This window comes from Etheostoma spectabile, chromosome 4 (assembly GCF_008692095.1).
Source record: "Etheostoma spectabile isolate EspeVRDwgs_2016 chromosome 4, UIUC_Espe_1.0, whole genome shotgun sequence".
NCBI lineage: Eukaryota > Metazoa > Chordata > Actinopteri > Perciformes > Percidae > Etheostoma > Etheostoma spectabile.
Genome location: NC_045736.1, coordinates 22,315,630 through 22,329,902, shown reverse-complemented (window position 1 = coordinate 22,329,902; position 14,273 = coordinate 22,315,630). Strand labels below are relative to the sequence as shown.

The 14,273-nt window shown below is 40.2% G+C and overlaps 2 protein-coding genes across 2 annotated transcripts; both read right to left on the bottom strand.

Annotated features, from left to right (window-relative positions):
* Positions 1–387: 387 nt before the first annotated feature.
* LOC116687209 (RING finger protein 208) lies at positions 388–4,004 on the bottom strand. The gene is made up of 3 exons (XM_032512348.1): positions 3,774–4,004; positions 3,271–3,636; positions 388–1,312 (listed from the first exon to the last, which is right to left on the bottom strand). Exons 2-3 carry the CDS (start codon positions 3,576–3,578, stop codon positions 1,246–1,248), a joined length of 375 nt encoding a protein of 124 aa, XP_032368239.1. The 5' UTR covers positions 3,579–3,636; positions 3,774–4,004; the 3' UTR covers positions 388–1,245.
* A 149-nt stretch (positions 4,005–4,153) lies between these two features.
* ube2j2 (ubiquitin-conjugating enzyme E2, J2 (UBC6 homolog, yeast)) lies at positions 4,154–13,059 on the bottom strand. The gene is given in 9 exon segments (XM_032512347.1): positions 4,154–6,331; positions 6,431–6,511; positions 6,609–6,747; positions 7,314–7,329; positions 7,332–7,398; positions 7,400–7,416; positions 7,571–7,611; positions 10,281–10,411; positions 12,786–13,059. Coding segments are annotated over 8 exon segments (783 nt in total). The 5' UTR covers positions 12,786–13,059; the 3' UTR covers positions 4,154–6,040.
* Positions 13,060–14,273: the final 1,214 nt, after the last annotated feature.

The window sequence follows — 14,273 nt, the reverse complement described above, 5'->3', positions numbered from 1 at the left end:
AAGCATGGATCCATCCTCCCTTGTATCAACGGTTCAGGCTGGTGGTGGTGGTGTCATGGTGTGGGGAATATTTTCTTGGCCCTCTTTGGGCCCCTTGGTACCAATTGAGCATCGTTGCAACGCCACAGCCTACCTGAGTATTGTTGCTGACCATGTCCATCCTTTATGACCATAATGTACCCAACTTCTGATGGCTACTTTCAGCAGGATAATGCGCCATGTCATAAAGCTGGAATCATCACAGACTGGTTTCTTGAACATGACAATGAGTTCGCTGTACTCAAATGGCCTCCACAGTCACCAGATCTCAATCCAATAGAGCATCTTTGGGATGTGGTGGAACGGGAGATTCGCATCATGGATGTGCAGCCGACAAATCTGCGGCAACTGTGTGATGCCATCATGTCAATATGGACCAAACTCCCTGAGGAATGCTTCCAGCACCTTGTTGAATCTATGCCACGAAGAATTGAGGCAGTTCTGAAGGCAAAAGGGGGTCCAACCCGTTACTAGCATGGGGTACCTAATAAAGTGGCCGGTGAGTGTATATCTTGTAAGGTTCCGAATGTCTCACTTCATATATTCAAAATATTAATGGTATAAATTACACTATTGGTTGTTAAAAACACCTGATGAAATTAAACAGTCAAGGTTCTTTGTTATCACAGTTATCAGAGTTTTAAAAAATTGTTCTACCAAAAATACTGGTCTTTCCATTTTAAATAGCAGAGCCCTACATTAATGTAAAATAGAAATATTACAAATGTAAAAGGCTCATATTTATGAACACACACACACACACACACACTTTACATAGCATCCCTTATACCAGTGAATTGCAAATATAAATATCCTCTGAATCAGAAAGTCCTTCACACTTGAAAAACACGTTAGCTGGGTATAGAATTCAGCTTTGGGAAACCAATCAGGATTGATTGAATATTGATTTGTTGATATTTCACAATAAGTCAACTTAAATTCACAGATCAAAAACTTCCAGTCAGTCAGTGCAGTCCTTTTAAAACCACTTAAGAGTTCACCTTGAGGATCTCATAATTGATGAGACTCAGGCCGTCTGAGATGTCTGTCCATCAATAAGGTAACTGTGGTACTGCAAACGGCTCGGAGTCCTGCGCTGTAGACGCACCGCTACATTGGTCCGTCATGTTTAACGTGGTGCGAAAGGGAGATGCCGCTGCCATTTCTTCTGCTGTTGAACTGTCAGCAGGCGTCCATCTCTCCTCCTCACAGCAGCCCACAGCTGAACATTTTTTGGAGTTTAGACTTGAAACCAGAGTGTCTTGAATCAGGGCTAAAGTGGGATGAGAGAGAGATTTGTTTAGATATAAGGCTTGCATAAAATTACACTGCAGCTACAAGTTTCTCTTACAAGTATAATCTATTAGAATGACAACTGAGGATAAACTTACAAATATACAACATTTCAGACACGTACTTAAGATAATTATCTAGAGTAACAATGACTTTAAAAAAAATAAAGTTTTAATAACTAAAACAATATGTAGCTGTGGGGATTATTAAACAATATAAAAGTACAGTATACAAATAAATACAGTACATTACTCTTTAAAAAGTTGACCATATAGTATGACAATTTTGTTCCTGCTTTTTTAGTGTCTATAAGTTTAAGAGCCTTAATATATTACTTGAATTCACATAAAAAGGCAGGAAAATAATAGGTGGGAAAAATATTGATTCTTAGATGCATCACAATTCTCTCTAGAACGATTTGATGCTCGATTCTGATAAGTTAAAGGTGTTCTAAGCAATGTTGGGTGGCATTATTTTTTGTTGACGTTCAAAGTATTTTAAAACAAAACAAGACTAGCTTGCCCCTCCCTCCTCTTCATCCCGCCCCCCCTCCCTTCTGTGCTTCCGCGCACTAGCCCCCACCCTGGCTGGAACGCGGTTTGTGGATGCTTCGTGGTGCAGGTGGGTATATTTTTGTTGCCCTGGGCTGTCTACAGGGACCGCAAATTTGTGTGTTCAGGGGACAGGCAGCTCGCGGATAGTGAGATGTTTGCTGTATGTGACAACAAATGTAACCTAAAACACGCGTGACATCGCTTGGAGCACCTTTAATAATCAATTATTTTTTTAAAAGTGATTTTTATTTAAAAGAATCTGAAAAAAATCAGAAGTGCATCCTCTTGCAGTCACTCTGCAAGAGGATGGGATAATGGACAACAACCTGGAGTTTAGGCAAGAGTACTTGCTCTACTAACTTTTTGCGAGGAACAATTGAATTACCTGTAGGCCTATGTGTTAAACAGCTTTATCTCACACATCCATTTTGTTGTTGTTGTTGTTGAATATATAGCCCCCCCCCCCCCCCCCAAAAAAAAAAACAATGATAGGGAAAACACTCAAACCAATTTATATTCCCACAAAATTTGCACGAATAATCATAATGGTATACATGCCCCATGTGTGTGCGTGTGTATGACTCAAAGCAAAATACTTCTTTAAGTTCAGTGTGGCTCAGTGGTGGAGCGGTTGCCTGCCAATCGGAAGGTTGGTGGTTTGATCCCCGCCCCTGCAGTCATTGTCGAAGTGTCCTTGGGCAAGACACTGAACCCCGAGTTGCCCCCGGTGCTGCGCATCGGAGTGTGAGTGTGTATGAATGTATATCTGATGAGCAGGTGGCACCCGGCCACAGTGTATGAATGTGTGTGAATGGTGAATGTTTCCTGTAGATGTAAAAGCGCTTTGAGCAGTTGTTAAGACTGGAAAAGCGCTATAGAAATACAGCACATTTACATTCTTTTGAACAATGTCTTTGTCATCTGCAGATACATGATTTTATGTGGGGGAGAAAAAAACGATTTAAATCTTAAATCAGAATTTCTTTTTCTTAACTAGAGGATTTTATTTTTAGGCCCTATCGCCCAGCCCTGTACAGTAGGCTATATGCCAATGTTGTTTTCGATTTTTAAAAAACAACAACATTTGCACAAAGCAAGCCGATTCACTTTTCCATGATGGTAAGAGCATTAAAATGAGACAAAAAAAAAATCTGGGAACAAAAAGAACAAAAATGTGCAATTAACCGCGATAAAAATGCAAAATGCAAAATGCAATGCAATATGACATTAATGCGATTAATCGCAATCGCAATGAAATTCTAACTTCACTGTTCTTTGAACAGCAGATGATTTAGGATCATCTGCTAGGATGAGCTTTCATTACATAAATACATTTGCACGTAACAGGAAAGGACTGAACCAGAAGGAATTGTTCCTAACTTACAGTGTTGTCTTTCTGATGTTTAAATCCTCCACATCATCTTGCTTCTTCCACTGCTGCTCCTCTGTAATCTGATCCCAGATGTCCGTGTTGACCCACAGGGCCCCGGGCAGGGTCAGGCTGGCTCGGGTGCAGGTGATCCAGCGGCACAGAGGGCAGGAGACGAAGCGGATGCCCCCATCCAGTCTGGACATTTTCTCCAGGCAGGGGGCACAGAAGGTGTGGCTGCAGTGGAGGACCCGCGGGACCCGGTCGCTGCGCGAGTACTTGTAGCAGCACACGACACACTCAGGCTCTTCGTTTATGAACATGGTGGCTGAGAGGTGGAGAGAGGCTGCAGCGCGGATAGGAAGCAGAGGGCCAGACAACCTGCAGCACATGACAACAACAGCAACAAAAAAATTCTCTTCAAATATTCTATTTCAGACAGATGAAGAAATTAGTTTCCCGATAACACGTTTACAATAAAATACAACAACACTACAGCAGCCCTTTGAGAAACTTACTCTCAGGATTGGTGGAATCGACTGCTCGACTACTGCTTGGCTGACTCACGTTTGCCTTGGCGAGCTCTTAAAAGCCTTCCTGTAAATTAGAAGATGACGTTGCCTGCAGATTTCACCATTTCCAAAGAAGTGCGTTCAGGTAAACAAGTTCTGTGGAACTCCACTCTGAATGTCACACAAAGTAACACCTGCGCATAACTTCCATTACCCGTTTTATTAGATAAGCAAAAGAGTATAGCCTTCGTTAGCAATCTCGATGCCATTAAAATGACGTGTTTATTTTAAGAAAATAAAACTTTGACATTATACAACAACTCGCTAAATGATAATGGACATATTAAAAAGTACGATTTTTTCACAGAAGCAAATTAAAAGGAAGGTTTCCTAAAATGCCCTGCCAAGCAGGGTAATTTATTTGCAGTTACTATGAAAACATACAATGTCACACAAGATTAACTGAAGCATCGAAATTTGGGCATTTGCTGTATGACCACACAAACGCAATCCCATCATCATCAGTTTCTTTCTTTTTTTTTCCTTTTCTTTTTTTTTTTTTAAAGATGTGCCATAAAAAGAGCTATAGAAAGGCAAATCTTCTGCTTTCAGACAATTTTTTCTGTTGAAAGAGATACACAGTAGAACCATCTTTACTAAATGCAATGCACAACAGTAAATTATCAGCAGCTACGTGAGCCTGGGCATGTCTGTGCTTGTGTTTGCCCACACTGCCCTGCTTAGCAAACACTAGACGTTTCCTTAGAATGATTACAGACAAGCCAAGGCTGGTTCTATAAATAAGAGAACAAAAAACACAAAAGAAAAAAGAAAAAAAAAACAAAGATCAAATAGAAAATAATATAAGGAAACAAAAAATGTTGGTTCTCTTCATGTGTCTCGTCACTTGGACCTATAGAGTGTTGCTATACTGGTCAGCTAAGCCAATTTAAGGAAGGTACTGGTCTCTATTTACCTCTGTGCAGACACTGGGCTCACTGCTTGGCTCATGGGTTGACAGGAGAGCACGCCTGGACTCGCATCCGACTCTGACAACGTATCAATAGCTCTTTCACAGATTTACATGCCAAGTTGTATGCTTTTTATATTAATTGAGATACATACACTTGTCAATACTATTGTTGACTTTTATAGGATGACTTTCTGCACTCCGATGCCTCATCAGATGTTAAGCTTTTCTGCAGAAAACAGATCCTATAGATGAAATACACATAAAGACAAGTGCATAAGGTTCTACTTTTATCACACTGCTGTGCACTTTTTGCTGTGTTTAGATTTAGTTTTGCGGTTGTACGCCATCTCTGTCAGTGAGTGCTATCGAGCTTTGACCTCTCACGGGTTGTCAGGTTATAAATCTGTGTTGTGCTAACTTGCAGACATATTCTTGGAACATAAAACCTTAAAGCTTTTAGGCATGACAACCTTTGACAGGGTTCGGGCCAGTAAATGTGGGTGTAAAAAATAAAATAAAAACTACTTTCTGTTACATGTCCTGCTGGACCTAGATATGTGTTATGTAATGTAGGCAGATAATTTGAGCTGCAACACAGGTTATAGAAACCTGATGCCTAAATGCTATTACATGGAAAAGCATACGGAAGAAAACTGACTCTAATCCCAAAACTGACTGTGAGTCCTAAAACCGTGGTTCAAATGAGGTTGAAGACAACATTAACTAGGAGAACCACACAACTGGTCTTTATGGCACTCCTTTTCTCTTGATTTTGGAACAGAAGCAGCATCATCAAGACATACCCTGAGGAGTCTCTACGACACGATGAATGACCAGGAGAGAAATGGGTAGGGAAACAATCTTTGAGAACTATCTCCTTAAATGTGTATGAAACAAGCTTTTATCAGTAATGTTTTTGACATTTAGCATCTTTCTGTTGTTGGGACCAGGTTCCAGGGTACTGCAACAAACCATGTCTTCCGTTATACACTCTTCCACAACCCATGAGCCAAGTTTATTCCTACTGCTGACATAAACCACTGAAAGACAGAGTGAATCGCAACCGTTTTAATAAGCCCCTCCAATCCCCTGGCCCTAATGCCGCTCCCGTCCACTCCCCCACCTCCTCATCTCGATTCGTCCTGGGTGGGTGGGCTTTGAGAGTCCATGGTAGTGGTGGTGGTGGTTGTGGAGGGGTATAACCCAGGACTGAACATCCCTCCTCCACATAGTGTTTGTAGAATGTCCACTAGCTGGCTCACCTGCAGGGGGGAGCGTTGCCCTACAACACCGGGTCCTCTCACTCCTGGGCTATGCTCCTCAGCACGTACTTGACTGTATAGGCAAATGCCGCAAAGCCTACAATCACAAAGAGGTTGGCAAGAGCCCCACCTAGAAGTCCATGGTTGCGATTGGCCTGCTGCAGGCCAGGGACGTGGTTTGCACCCCCGAGGGGGGCGGGGCCTCCATTGAGGGCGGGGAGGCCATAGTGGGCGTGTTGAGGGTCACCGTCGGGTACCACATCGGGTAAGGGGAGGGGCTGAGTGCGGGCACTTAACTCCTCCTGGGCCTTCTGTTTCTGCTTCATCTCCTGCGGAGGGAAGGAAAGAAATGGGAAATTATTAGGCCAACAAAAAGAGAGAAGGAGGAGAGACAATTACAAGAAGTTAGAGAAGCCTTTCGTACATACATCAACTACATCAGGAAACAGCTCACAGAACACTTTATCCTTGAGGTTGAAGGCCAGGCTTTGCGCTGACAGCTGTCTTTTCTGGGGGGGGGGTAATAAAAGGCACGTCAAATATTTTGAGACATCACAGGTGATTTATCATTATGTGCTGTATACTGGTCATTTTGTTTACACTCACTGTGTAGTCAGAGGTCTCAATGCTGCCAAGGGTGGGGCCTTTCTCCACCATGAAGCTGAGCAGACCTGTGAGGATGGTGGAGACGGACCACGCAGGGTTCCACGTGTCTGGATGGAAGTCTGTGATGGACAAACATAACCTGCAGAGGAAACAAGTACAGTTACATTAAAAAAGAAAAAGAAAAAAAAAAGCCAATAGCAAGCACCTGGGTAGCTCACCTGGTAGAGCAGGCGCCCACATATAGAGGTTTACTCATTGACACAGGGGCTGTAAGTTCGACTCCGCCCTGTGGCCCTTTGCTGCATGTCACTACCCCCCTCTCTTCCCTTTCATGTCTTCAGCTGTCCGATTCAAATAAAGGCTAAAATGCCCCCAAATAGCAAACACATTCTAAAAAAAAAAAGTAATGTAATTTAATTTAGGAACTCTAAGTAATTACAACAATACTGTCGGCGCGTCCATGTGATACAAGCCTTCTGTAACCTCTCTCCACAAGCAGAAGAAAAGAGGAGCTTAAAATGCTGCTGGAACTTGCTGGTTCAAAGTTAGGACTAACAAGCTAATTAGCAGTTAAGAAATATATTGTATAGCCTATTAACATTTTATAATGCAAAAGACTTTTTTTTTTTTTTTTTTTTTTTTTTTTTAAAGGCACTAAAGCTTTAATTCTTATTCAATTTTTAAATGATAAAACCACATTCTTACCTTGTATTACACTTAATCTCCCATTTGGTGTTATCATATAGATACTTGGTGGTTTAAAAGGAAATTCCCGAGGAAATATGAGTTTTTCCGTGATAATATCCACCTAGGAAAAACAGACATGACACCCCGTGTGAGAAGAGGAATAAAGAAGAAAAAAATAAAACACAAACCACAAAGTTCAGCAGGAATCAACTTGGCAACACTATGGCCATTAAGAGAAGCTGCTAGAGTAGATGCATGTCAACTGACAGTTTTACCTTCATATGGAGTTTTCTCAGGACCTCTGACTACATAGTGCCTAAGGAGACAGGAAAGATTTGTGTTAGGGCTATATTTTCCACATTTTAACAAAAATAACATGTCATGCTATAACTAACTATATTTCAAAAATATTTTTGGGATAAATATCCATCCTGTAGACCTGCATTAATGTGCTACTAATGGCCTAGAATTAGACTCTACTTCACTTTAGTGTTTCCACTTTAAATTCTTTTTTGCTACTTCTTCCCCCCCCCCACTGTCAAACAATCACTTCAACAGAGTTTCCTTTGTTATTAAGATGCATATCATACAGCTGCAATGTCTCAAGGACCTCGATATATATATTTTTAGCTCGCATGAGGTCTATCTGCAGTTTATCTGTAAAGCATGGCTAGACATGAAAAATACTGAAAAACTTGAAATAGCAACAGAAGGAAAAACATAATTATACGCGCGCCACATATTGGAGACATGCAAGGCTGTTATTCATTTTATGAATGTGAAATCTCGGGCCAATCCAAAGACAAATGTAAATTATATGATGATTGTTTATTGTATCTGTTTTAGTTCATTTCAGCCATTCAAGTATTGTTATCTGTTTTTAGTATTGTTTTAAATCGGTTTGACTGGCTTTTTGTTTTGTTCTGCCAGGTTTACCTTGTAAAGGAGGTTTCTGACGCCTACCTGACCTATCTGGTTCTTTGTCTATCTATGACTATAGTCTATATTGACAATGTTTAATTTCCCGGATTGTTCAGATGCCGCCAGAAATTCCACTGGATGTCTGTCACCTTCCGCTTTCTTTGTGTTGGCATTTTAAACGCCGGTGGATTAATGAAGACTATGGTTAACTGCTCCTCAGATCTCTGCAGGGTAAATCCAGACAGCTGTAAAATCTGAGTTTTCTGTTGCAGACTAAAACAACCTTTGAACGTACATTTTCCACCAAAACAAGTGGCTTTGAAGCTATTTTGCAAAGGCACCGTTGTGATGGGTTTAAAGAAATGCCAATAAACCCGAGCAGGTTTTCAAATTGTTGAATAGAAATGTGACTAAAGGCCCTTGCACACCGAGTCCGAACTGTACCTCCAAAAATATCGTCCGTCAAAACAAAATATGAAGCAAACAGATTGTCAGTTTGAAGTCTTTTGACAAGGAAAAGGCATGAGCCTGTCCAGAAATCTAGCACAAAGATGCTGGCAGAGTGCAACATATTTCATAACACAGATAGTCCGTCTACAGGTCAGATAGTAATATCCAGTAGAAATATGGAAGAGGGAAATATGAAACACAGGCAGAAAAAGAGAGAAACAGTGTAGTGATGGAGATAGGGAGCGAGGTAGCCGGGGGGCCAAACGCGGGAAGACGCAGACAGAGAGGACACAAAGAGAGAGATAACTGTCAACGGAGAGAAGCGAGGGATGAAAGGAGGGAGAAGGAAAGAGAGGCAGAGCAAAAGCAGCGTCACATTTTGAATGTTTTTTGCAAAGTTTTTTGTAAGGATTAATTAATACGCCGTGTGCAAGGTTTCTGTGTGTGAGAAATTTTTAAAAAGATTAAAGATCAAAAAAGATCAAAAAAAATTTGACTCAGTATGCAAGGAGCTTAACAGCAAGGTAAAATATAAGGTTCAAAAATAGGATGCTTGGGGTGTATTTATTTACATATCCAAACAGATACTAGGTCATGTTTTCCGGCCCAAAAACCATTGCTATGACTTAGGTGTGCTGTCATCTGCAGGAATAAATACCTTCAACTTAATAAACTCACATGTTGTGAAGGTATAATTATATAATTATAATTAAGGTGTAGCTAGCATGCGAATATAAATGAATGGCTGTTTGACAGGAATGACAACAGGAAACCGTAAACTTTATTAAAAAGATTCTAATTAAACATTTTTTAAAGACATATTGAAAGAACACACCCAACCGTTGAACTGCTTCCTACTGAAAAAATTGTTTGTATCAGAGTTAATAGTATGATGTCAGCACTACATCTGCACAGGCATGTTACTAGGGCTCCACAATTAATCACAATTGTATCAAAATCACAATATGAACGAATGAAATATCCAAATCCAATATCCAAAATGGTAAAACAATCATTAACTCCAATATCGCAATAGCATTATCAGTCAAAATTATCGCAAAAAGATATTTTCCTAATATCGTGCAGCCCAACATGTTACTGTTGAATGTTTGTTACTGTTCACTGTCGTGGGCGCAGCTCAGTCTCAGAGATAGATGTACTGAAACGTAGGTAGATAAACCAAAACCCGCTTAAATACAGAGTAAAACATCCAGTACACCCCCCTCAGTGTGTGAATGTTTGTGAATCATTTTTTAGCTGCCAGCGTCTGTTTTATATTATAATCCTATAGAGTAAACCATAGGATTATAATGTTTTCAAAAAAGTCATCTTTTTAAAGTTGAAAAAAAGGTCAGGGGAACTCACTTTGTTTTATATAACGTTAGCCGCAACGCTCTCTCTCTGTTCTTTCTCTAGCTCGCTCCACCGCTTTGTTTTATCTAACGTTAGCACCGCTCTACATAGCACTCCAGCTAGGATACTGTAGCACAAGTCAACTTTTTCTTGTCCAAAAAAACGCCTAGTGTGAACACAGCCTTAGAGCACTGAAATGCGATGTATTGTCTTGGTGATGCTGAGTCCTGGTTGTGGGCCTTGCCAGGATTAAGACCTTACCATTCTAGGATGTTGGAGGGTAGAGGTTCTGCACAGATGTAAGGCACAGGGTCTTTTTTTATCCTGAGGTAATCCTGCTTAAGTCGCTGCGTGGCTGTGGTTGGAGCTCTCTTATTCCCGTTGCTGTTCATCTGAGGATTTAGAGGACATGCAAAAAAATATGTTTTACTAAAATGTATCTTGAAATGTGTTATTGATACACAGATGCACCACTATCAGATTATACTCCCTTGCAATACTAGGTCAAAGTGTAGCCTTTCTTTACTGCAGATATTTCAACTTTGGTAGGGTTCTGTGTTCTGGGAATTTAGAGTTTTCACAGTTTACATCTGTTTTGCATTTGACTGATGGTATAGTGTTCATGATGTGAGTCTTCAATAGGCTTTGTCTCAGTTGTTGACAAAATGCGGTGACACTTGAAAATACATAGAATAAATACAGGACTGACTATTGATATCTGAAAAATATAAATATTTTTTATTTTAGAAATACGATTGCCCAGCAATGAGGATTTGTGTATAACATATTGTGATAAATCATATTTGACAGTGGAAAGCTTAAACTGAAGTTTGCAAAACGTTACTACAGCTTTAAGTGGAGCAGATGAGAAAACGTATTGTTGATGGAGATTAGTGGGTGCTTGGTAAAGATTGGGGTTAAAACCATCCCGGACCTAGTTCCTAATAAAAAACTGTTGACTAGAAGAACTGTGGAATATCTAGATCAGTGATTCCCAAAGTGAGGTCATTCTGAAGACTAGTCTCTTAAGTCGTGAAATATATTATTTATATTAATCTTAGACTGCAACTGATGACTAACTGACCAATACATTTTTTAATCTAGAGTTAAAAGTCAATGAAAAACAAGCTAGACTTAACCGCTGTCACATACTAGTCGGCGGCACATTCTAGCCACTTAAACTCCTGCTTGGATTTACTCCTACATTTTCGTTGCCTTTTGTTTTTTTTCATAGTCGTCCTTTTGCGTTTCTGGTTCATGTAAGGATTGCATTATCAATATGAGAATGCTTACTTCAGTAGGCCCGACATAACTGAAATTAGCCGCCGACGAGTACCGTTTACATATTTGATGGCCACACAAGTTTTTGTGGGCCTGGGCAATTGTTAATGATGAACCCTATAGTCTATAAAATGCCAAAAGATTTGTGAGCTGTTGCTCAAAATTTTCAGTCCAATAAGTAATGATAGAAAAGGTATCTCATGATAGATAGACAAGCAGCAACAACTAATTTTATCATTATTATAAGTAGTTGTATCCAGCAAATCCTTGTTCTTCACAAATGTCACTGATTATTAATGTTAGCTGTTGACAATTTTTCAATCAATTGTTTCAGCTGGTTGTAGACACAGGTAAAAGTATCTTAACTAGCTAGGCCACCAGTGGGGAATTTAAACTACAGCAATGCATCAATTACATTTAATGAGCTGATCCCCCATATGTTGCTTGGAATTGTAGAATAATAATCTAAAATGTTGTCAAATAAATACAGCTATTTGGAAGCCACAAATTAATTTTAATATATGTCTATTTGCTCATATCCCTCATAAAACTAACTTGACTGTGGCCCTTGCTCTACTTTAGTTCATTTTAACCATATCTTATTAGTGTATACATATTAAATTGACATGCCTAGTCAAGTAAAAAAAGTGCATTATTTAATTGTAAAACATAGTAGAGTTAACGTTACGTTTAACTTGCCTCGCCTCTCAGCCAAAACTTCTCTATCAGCCAACTGCTGACCCAGTGGCATTTGGCTAGCTGACAATATAACGCTAATGAGTTGCACGGTAACTAGCTGTGGAGGAGGGTCTGGCAAAGCGAGACGTTGTAGTAGCTAACTGTTAAAAGAATATCAGCGACGTCACTTCCTTATAAATAACAGGCTGAATTAGCTACTTAGCTATCGTTAGCGCAGTTTATGTTAGCTGAGGCTAATCAGCTAACGTTCCTTGACAATCTAGCAACACTACTGACATAATTTAACGTTATCAAGCTAACGGATCGATCTGTTCGTTTAGCTTACTAGCAAGAGATTTAGACTTAGACTTAGTAAAGAGAAGTCTAGGTCTAAATCTATTGCTAGCTAGCTAACCGAACAGATCGATACGTTAGCTCGATGTCAGACAGTTACCCAACCACCTAACGTTACTGTAAACAACAAACTGCTGATCAACTTCTAACTGCAGAATGACACCATATGTGACAGCCGATTTATAATAATCACAGTGAATCAATACTGTCCGCCCAGGCAGGCTAAACAAAGCTAGCATGTACAACTGGTGTGTAGCTAAAGTCCTGTCAGTATGTACGTTATTATTATTGTTATATGGTGAGTAACGTTACCGTGTTGGATACTAGCTAAAGGCAAGCTAATGTTAGCCAACGTAGGCCGGCCTACGTTGGTTAGCACAAACAGTTTTGTTACAACCAAGAGCTGACCCACACATCTCTTACATTTACAAACTAGACGGCAAAAAGACATACCTCTCCAGAGAGTCCAGTAAAATAGGTCTTTGTGGCTGTACACGAAATGAGGCTGCTGTTTATGTTGTCAACCCCAAAACCGATAAGACGATGACACCAACGTAGCTTTAGCCAGCAGGAGGAAAAATGACGCTTCCGGTTTTATTCTTCTTCTTTGTGTTTTAGCGGTTGAAAAATTACATAAAAAGCGCATCACTGTCACCAGCTGATCTAGAAAATAATGCCTAATTATAATCTTTCGAAACAGTAGTCGATCATGTCAATTTAATATAATCCTATGCTGTACCGTGGGAGATCAATATTTATAGCAGGGCTGCCAACTCTCACGCAATGGCCGTGAGACACACGCATTTGACTGGTTTCACACGCGCACACGCCACACCCCAATTTCTCACGCTGAAGTGTCAGCCCGGTCGGTCAAATTTCTGAAAGATGAGTTTTTCTGTTTTTTACCTGTTAGCCACTTGTGATCGACTAGTTGTGCTTTCAGAGACTGGGGGGGGGGGGGGGGGGGGGGGGTTTCAAGAGCGCTCCCTGTCAGTGGAATTTTCAAATTGTCGCAAAATGAGAACCTTTTTTTCACGAGCCATCCCAGGTGCATTTCCCCGGCTTCAGGTATGCGCTCTGAGTATCACAGACCCGTCCGTCGCTTCGTGTCCACTCTCTCTGTAACAATAGAGGTGAGCGCCGGCTGGTAGTGTAGCAACTTCAGTTCATTGTATGGACTCGCTCTGATGGGGGCAGTGACGCGTTGCATCTGTGCGTAGACCTCCGATAAAGAGCAGCGTACGGACACCTCTAAACTCTGTCAGAGACCAGAGACCCAATGGGCCTCTGAGTCTGTCAGACGGTCTGAATGAGATCCACCCATATCAGCGAGCAAAGACATGCACAGCTGACTATATTACACCATATACTATATTATCTATATTACAACTCTCCAAATCTCGGACAACAGAGATGGAGGAGTTATATTTTGAATGGGCACAAAGTTGTAAATAGGAGCGAAATCTGGTGAAACACATCTGAGCTATACTATATTTTATATATATATATATATATATATATATCTATATAAATATATATTATATTATATATATATATATATATATATATATTATATATATATATATATATACAATACTGCAATGTTGGGCCACTATTGTGCATCTCTAACCTCTGTGCATCTCTAAATTTAACTGTAAATAATTAATTTGATGTTTTTTAAAATGAACAAATAGTCTTTATTTTCCACAAAAAAGTAAAAACATTAAGTGGGGTACAGAGGATGAGGGCCAAACATTACTGAACATTGGCACAAAGGTTAAAGGATTAGAATTTATGTAACTCATGTGGTTCTCATTCTTTAGAATTTCAGTGGTCTAAGTTGATCCCTCAACATTAATTTAACTTTGGGTCCCTGGTCCCTACACCAGGGACTCCTGGAGCTGTTCACCACAGACCCAAATCTTCTCAGCTGTTGCTGAC

Excerpts from the sequence above, each read along its gene's own strand:
- LOC116687209 (XM_032512348.1), bottom strand. The coding sequence starts at position 3,578 with ATGTTCATAAACGAAGAGCCTGAGTGTGTCGTGTGCTGCTACAAGTAC. Across the intron at positions 1,313-3,270 it reads AACATCAGAAAGACAACACT|CCCTGATTCAAGACACTCTG; the intron begins GTAAGTTAGGAA and ends ATCCCACTTTAG.